This window comes from Rhinopithecus bieti, unplaced genomic scaffold (genome assembly GCF_001698545.2).
Source record: "Rhinopithecus bieti isolate Rb0 unplaced genomic scaffold, ASM169854v2 scaffold_3062, whole genome shotgun sequence".
Classification (NCBI taxonomy): Eukaryota; Metazoa; Chordata; class Mammalia; order Primates; family Cercopithecidae; genus Rhinopithecus; species Rhinopithecus bieti.
The window spans coordinates 4,792,767-4,799,486 of NW_016804432.1; the positions used below are offsets into that span (position 1 = coordinate 4,792,767).

Sequence of the window (6,720 nt, forward strand, 5' to 3'; positions counted from 1 at the left end):
GGGAGAGGGGGTGAGGACGTGGGGGTGGGGACGTCTGAGGCTCCTCTGGCTCTGCCAGAGGGTTTCCATAGGAGCTCAGGCACACAGACCCACTCTCTCGCATCCTCTTTTGGGAGGTGGGGGCAAGCACAAGCTGCAACCCCAGTTCCTAGATACTTAAGGGAACACAAGCCTCAGATCCCTAAGAGCTCTTACTTTGGGGAACCCATCCTATTTTCGAGGAGCTGCAGCTTCGTTACTCCCGAAAGCTCCAGCTCCAGGGGTCCCTGCAGTCTCTGCTCCTCACGTTTCAGTGCAAGACGATTCCTGTTATTTCCAAGCCGAGGGGTGTCCCCTTCGGACCTTTAGGCAACCCTAAAACAGCTGTTTGTGCCTCAGGACTAAAGGCATAAAAGAACTAAGTGAAAAACTGGAAAGACAGGAACAGCTAGGGTTCCCTCCATTGCTCCTTACCCAGTCTTCCCACTTCATTCCCCGGGTTTATGACTTTCGAGGTCTGGCAGACAAAGTCTTATGAGAGCTGTGGACCCGGATCGAGGGAGGGTCGGGGTGGAAAGTAGTGGCGGGAGGCGGCTTGGCTGGTAATTGAGAGAATGGGAAAGGATTTGGCTGAGGAGCTAATAGCGAGCTCTGCCAATGCCGCCCAACGCCCAGGAGATGGCGAGCGCGCTCCATGCCTATCGAGGGGCAGCCGCACGGTCAAGATCAACAGCGAAGGGCGGTGCGGCCGCCCTGGGGTCGCCAGCCCGCGCGGTCACAGTGCGCTTTCAGACGCAGCCGAGCGCCTCCGAAAGCAGGAGATCTTGGCGGCAAGGCCGCCCCTGACAGCGGAGCCAGAGGGACCCAGGGGGCTGCCAGAGGCGGGGAAGCATTGCAGTCGCCCTTTGTCTGGCAGTGGGTCCCGGCTCCAGTGCTTCCTTCGCCTCTTGAGTCACGCGACACGGGGGCCTTGTTTCCCCACCCGCGGCTCTAAAAACCTGCCCAGTTTCTGAGGTGCTCTCCTGCCGCCTGTCTCCAACAGAAGGAAAGGCCTCTCTCCAAGCCCCCTTAGCCTCCCAGGCTCCCCGAGGGCCTCCCTCCCAGTGCCTGGGCCACTTACCAGTTCCTTCCCTCCCTCCGCAATTTGGAATATAAAGGGAACGCATATAAATAACAAAGCCTCCTTCTGTTATTGATTTAGCTCTGAATCCAAATTCCTCCAGAGAGCGTTTGAGTACAGTTTTAATCTTCAGCAAACCTACTATTTCTCCAAGGCGGGGGGAGTCGGGGGGGGGGGAACTGACATGCAAACTAGAGATGAAAGGAAAACCTCGAGGCAATCTCCCCTACCCAGGATGGGAAACCCGAGAAATAGACCTGGAAATGGAGTGAAGCTCTGGAGTGTGGCACTCACCAAAAATGGAGGGGAAGGTTGGCGATGAGGAGAAAGGAAAAATGTGCCCGTTTCCGATGAAAACATATCTTTTGAGAAAACCACAAAAACGCTAACGACCCTTGCCGAAGTGTAAGATGGGGGATGGCGTGGCCCCTTGTACATGGGTTATTTCTTCTGCAGAGATTGAATCGCGATCAAATCTCTCTCTGTCTCTGTCTCTCCCTCTCAAAAACGAAGTCAACTGTCCACTGTCGGCAGTAAGATATGAAAGAAATCAAGCTGGGACAGAGAAAACGAAAGTAGCTCCAAGTCTTAGGTCTCTGCGTTTTCTCTCTCAAAGTCATGAGGGAGCCCTCCCACCAGGAGAGTTTTCACACTCAGTGAGGTTTTAAATATCAGTATGTAACTAACTTACACACGAAAACGTTAGCAACAACTGAGTTGATTGTGTGGGGAGCTAACCATGAGGAGTCATCCAGTTCCTCAGCGGCCATTTCCCTGAGTGGCAAAAAGGCCTCAAAGAGAAAATTCTAGTGCCTAAAAATTGCGTCTGAAAGTTTAGATTTTATAATTATGTTTTCAGTTGTCAACTGCTCTGTGCAGACTGCCCAGAGAAGGTGATATGGGATAAGCTTGAAATGTTTCTTTTTCGATTGCCAAATATGGATATGTCTTTCTAATTTCAAGACCTTCCTAGTTCAGATATTTATAATGGTCTTTCTAGGTTGAAAATTTTCAAGTGAGTAAGTTTTTCTATGCACAGGCATACAAATACATATGGATTAAAAAAATAAACAGAACTATATAAATAAATTGACAATAGTGAAAGAAAAGTAAAATTTTATTGTTTTTTGAGCTGGCCTGGTATAAAATATCATTTTAAACACTGCAAATTATATCCTCATTTTAAAACATCACTACTTACGTTAAAGTCATGGGCAAAAGGGAGGGAAGGGGGCAAACATGGAGAGCATGAAGGTCCCAGAAACCACAATTAGTGTTGAGTTTTCTTCATCTACAGAGAACATAATTGTGTTCAAGATATCAAGATTTTGTAATAAATAAGAATCATTTCAAGAGGAAACACAAACTTGAAAAAATAAAACAAATGTATAAGGACTCAGAAGAAACAAGAGAGTTCTGTTTATTGGCATCTCCCTAGGAGTAAAAGTGATTTTAAATGCCTGAAGCACTGCCTATGTATCCCAGCTCACAGACATTACATCTACAAAAATAATCTCTCAATTGTATAAATATGCAGCACTTTAAAAGTAATTATTTATCATCACTTTCAGAAACATCATTATTTTTCTTCTTGGGCCTTGGAACTTCACATTTTTCATATTTGTTGGATGCTTTACAGCTCCATGAGAGGCCCAATGCATTTATTCAGACAGTCAGGTTCTTCACTGGGTTCTGTATGTAAGTTCCCACCCATGGCCACATTCATTCAGCCTCTTTTTGAGGATTGAGGAGATAGCCACAATCCCAGACCCATAGATTCAAGGCCAAGAGAAGGAGGTGCATTTATGCCATCCGTGGGTCACTCTACTGATTGCAGCCATTTAAATATATGCATTAAGAGTTCAAGAAATGAAGGCATCCACGATCCATGAGGACACATGAGTTTCAAATTAAAGATTATGAAAACACAAACCTACAAAATGTTAAAAATGTACAATTAAACCAGCAAGCAAAACACCCAAAGTTGGAAAGATCGTCTTCATTTCAATATTGATACAAACCCTATTTGATAAGGTGGCCACTTTTAAAGCCACCACAGTACCTTCAGCCTCCTGTTTTTAGACTTTCCCGGTGACCCCAGAGCACTGCCTGCCTTTCCACTTGCCTCAGGGCAACTGCTGAGAGCTAATGATTCAATTAACTAATTACAGGATATGAATGACTGAAAACCATTCTGTCCTAGTGGATTATGAAGATAATCAGTGCTGGGAACAAACAAATAAAGTAATTTAAAAAAAACCAAAACCTTAAATCAGAATGGCGCTTCAGACATTCATTTGGGGGGGGATTGTTAAAAAATACTTACAGTCCCTTTATACTGGCCTAGAGGGAGAAACAGAACATTAAAAACAGATATAAAAAAACCCTAGTCAAAAACAAAACCAATAATAAACAAGTAAAAAACAGAACTACACAGTCAGGCTGGGCAGCAGAAGGTTTTAGAGCCAGATAAGGGGAACAGAGAAAAACAATTCACAAAATTTGCCACCATTGGCAGGGGGTGGGAGGAATTAAATACATATTCAAGTCTTTCCAAAGGCCTTTTGGAGACAACCGAATGGCTTCTAAACTGTCTGTGGCGAACCTGGACCACATCAGGAGACAGTATCTTTGAGCTTGGAGACAATTTTCTTGTCCTTCACTCTTCGGTTTTGAAACCAAATGGTCACTTGTCTCTCAGATAGGTTCGTAGCAGCCGAGATACGCCGCCGCTTGTCCTTGTTAATGAACTTGTTAATGGCATACTCATTCTCTAGTTCTTTGAGCTGCAGTTTGGTGTAAGGCACTCTCTTCTTCCTCCCTCTTCGGTAGACGCACATGTCTGGCTGATTTAGAGCCACATCCCCTGATACAAACAAAAGCACAAGAAAAATTAGGCTGGGATATTTGGAGCACCTAGTTGAGGACTGTGTGTGTCTGTGTATGTGTGTGTGTGTGTGTGTGTGTGTGTGTGTGTGTGTGTGTTTTCAGGGGTGCAGGAAACAAAAAAAAAGCCACGCTGTTTGGTCTTTATTATGTACATAGACATATTACTTACCCATTATTAAAGAAAGATTATTTGCACTTAACAACAAAAGTTAATTTGATTGATTATCATAGTTTCTCAAACCGGCATCTTAACAAGCCTGCAATTTTATGGTGTGGTTACTGGGCACGTTCATGAGGACAGTTTCTGCAAATGTCGGTTGTATAAAAACAAACACACATACATAGACACATACAAATTCAGGTCTTTTGCTCAAATTTTGATTTCCTGTGTTCCTGTGTTTGGAGCTTGTGGGCTTGATCTAACAAGCTTTAGTGGTCATCTTGGAGCAGTGATGTCTTTGAAAATGGGGGGGGGGGGGTTGCAACTCTGTGAGGCTTCTTAGGAAAAAGGCCTCTTTAGGAGAAAAGGGAGAGGTCCGAAGAAACGGCACGCAGAGACCCTCAACTTTAGGAGAAAAACGTGTCTGCGCTGCACACAGGAAAGAAAGGGCAGTGACGGAGGCAGTTGAAATCAGAGGAGGAATTTACAGATTTCACACGAACTGGACAAACTTCCACTGGGTTAACCCTGGTCAGGTGTGGAGCACAGGCACCCACTCCCAAGTAGGGGCGAATACTCTTAGTCCTTTCTTTTCTTCTTCTCTCTCCCCCTCCCTCGTGTAGGTCCCTTTTCTCCATCGCCCCTACCTGGAAAGGAAGATTTCCAAAAGTGGGACCCCTGTGGCTGGTCCTTGGCGCAGTACACCTGGCTGTTCCACCCGTTAGCCAGCGTCCAGGACTGGTACCCCTCCATGGAGATGTAGGCCTCGTGCCGAGGCTCCCCGGAGCCGAAAGTGGACACCATGTCGATATAGCCGGGCACATGCTGGTAAGGGCTCGTATAACCCTGGTAGAAGGATACTTCCTTGGCTCGCGCTGGCATCTCGTTGGCCGGTACGCTGCTGCTCGCCAGGCCTGACACGTCCATGTACTTCTCCACGGGGAAGCCTCCCAGCGAGGCGTGCGGCGATGACTTGAGCGCATTCTGCTGTAAGCCCACGCCGTGCGACATGCGGCAGCTGTAGTAGCCGTTGCCGAAGTGGTAGCCGTAGCCCAGCGCTGGAGCGCTCGGGGGCGCTGCAGCGGCCGCAGCAGGCGTGGGCGCTGGGCACTCTTTGGCTGGGGGAGCCTCCGGGCGCGCTGCTACAGCGGCAGAAGACGACGACGACGAGGAGGAGCCCGTGCGCTCAGAGGTCCCGGGGTAGGCAAAGCCGGAGGCTGCCGCCGCCGCCGCCGCCGCCGCCGCCGCCGCCGCCGCCCGCCCCGAATGTGTCCCGGCGAACACAGGCGCGGAGAGAAAGCCGCGGCACTGGCCTGACGCCGCCGCCGCCGCCACCGAAGAGGAGGAGGTAGAGGCTGGGGCGCCACCGGCGCCCCCGCCGTCCGCCCGCAGCCCGTCCATGTCCCAGCTCCCAGCGCGGCTCATGGCCTGGCCTGGCCTGGCCCCGGCCCTGGCCCTGGCCCCGCGCAGGACACCATGGCGCGGCGCGCCTCCTCCCTCCTCTCCTTTCTCTCTGGTTCGCTCGCTCCCGCCCTCTTCCTCTAGCCCTCTCTCCCTCTGTGAGCCTCCCGCCTCCGGCCCTCCCGCCCTCCAACAGGTTAGCTCATCGCGGGACGTTTATAAAAACGAAGTTCAGGTTGGGAGGGGGCCTGGGCCGGTCGGGGGGCCGCCTCCCGCCCCGAGGGCGCCCGCCGGGGGCGTGCCATTGGCTGCGCGCGGCCACGTGTGGGTAGGGACGCGGGGGAGCCTGGCTCCCGGCTGGACCCACCCACCCCGGTCCCCACCCTTCTCCTGCCCCTTGCAGGGTCCACCTCCCATTCCCGCCCTCCCCCCCGACTCAGGCGTACGCGCTGCAGCCACCCCCACGAGTTGATTGCGCGACGGCCCATCCCAGGCCCTGTCTGCTACTGAGGCGGGCGCCGAGGCCTGCGCCTTGTCTCGGCAACCGCTGTTTTTGCCACCTCTCCTCGGCTCCCCGAGTTGCATAGCAAAATGAAGACGAAGGACAGAGATGATCAGAATGATGTGAAAACAGGCCCATTTTTTATCCTGTTGCTGAATCCCTCAGTTAGTGGACCTCTAGACCCCAAATCTGAGTGAGCTAATTTGCCCTACCTTGCGCACTGGTACCCGACAAAGGCATTTCACACAGATAAGAGGCATTGGAGCAGACCCTTCCTATAAACACACGCTGTCCGTGCGGAAAATGCCCATGAAGCGCCCTTGGGGCTGGCGGCAGAGACTTAAACTGATGAAAGACAAGCATCGGCGCAGTGAGCCTGACAATCTGTGCCAGAGACAAAAGTCCAGGGATGCCTACTCAACGCTACTGGCCTCTACTCTTGGGCCAGCCGGGAGTCGCTTCCGACCTGGGCCCCTCAGCTCCCACGGGTCCTTCTTCGACCCGCAGAAAGACCCTGAGAAGGGCGCCGGGGAAGAAAGCCACTCAGCCGCCCGCCGTGAAACTTCTGTGTCTCTCCAGCAGCCGACCGGCCTGGCAATTTGCAGTCACCACCCACTCCCGCCCGTTCCTCACACCAAATTAATTGAAAACTTCACTTTCCCAGGGACC

The 6,720-nt window shown here is 51.0% G+C and overlaps 1 protein-coding gene across 1 annotated transcript; it reads right to left on the minus strand.

Moving 5' to 3' along the window:
- Nucleotides 1-2,501: 2,501 nt before the first annotated feature.
- HOXD13 (homeobox D13) lies at nucleotides 2,502-5,654 on the minus strand. The gene is made up of 2 exons (XM_017868315.1): nucleotides 4,796-5,654; nucleotides 2,502-3,965 (listed from the first exon to the last, which is right to left on the minus strand). The coding sequence occupies exons 1-2, from the start codon at nucleotides 5,571-5,573 to the stop codon at nucleotides 3,715-3,717; spliced, it is 1,029 nt and encodes a 342-aa protein (XP_017723804.1). The 5' UTR covers nucleotides 5,574-5,654; the 3' UTR covers nucleotides 2,502-3,714.
- Nucleotides 5,655-6,720: the final 1,066 nt, after the last annotated feature.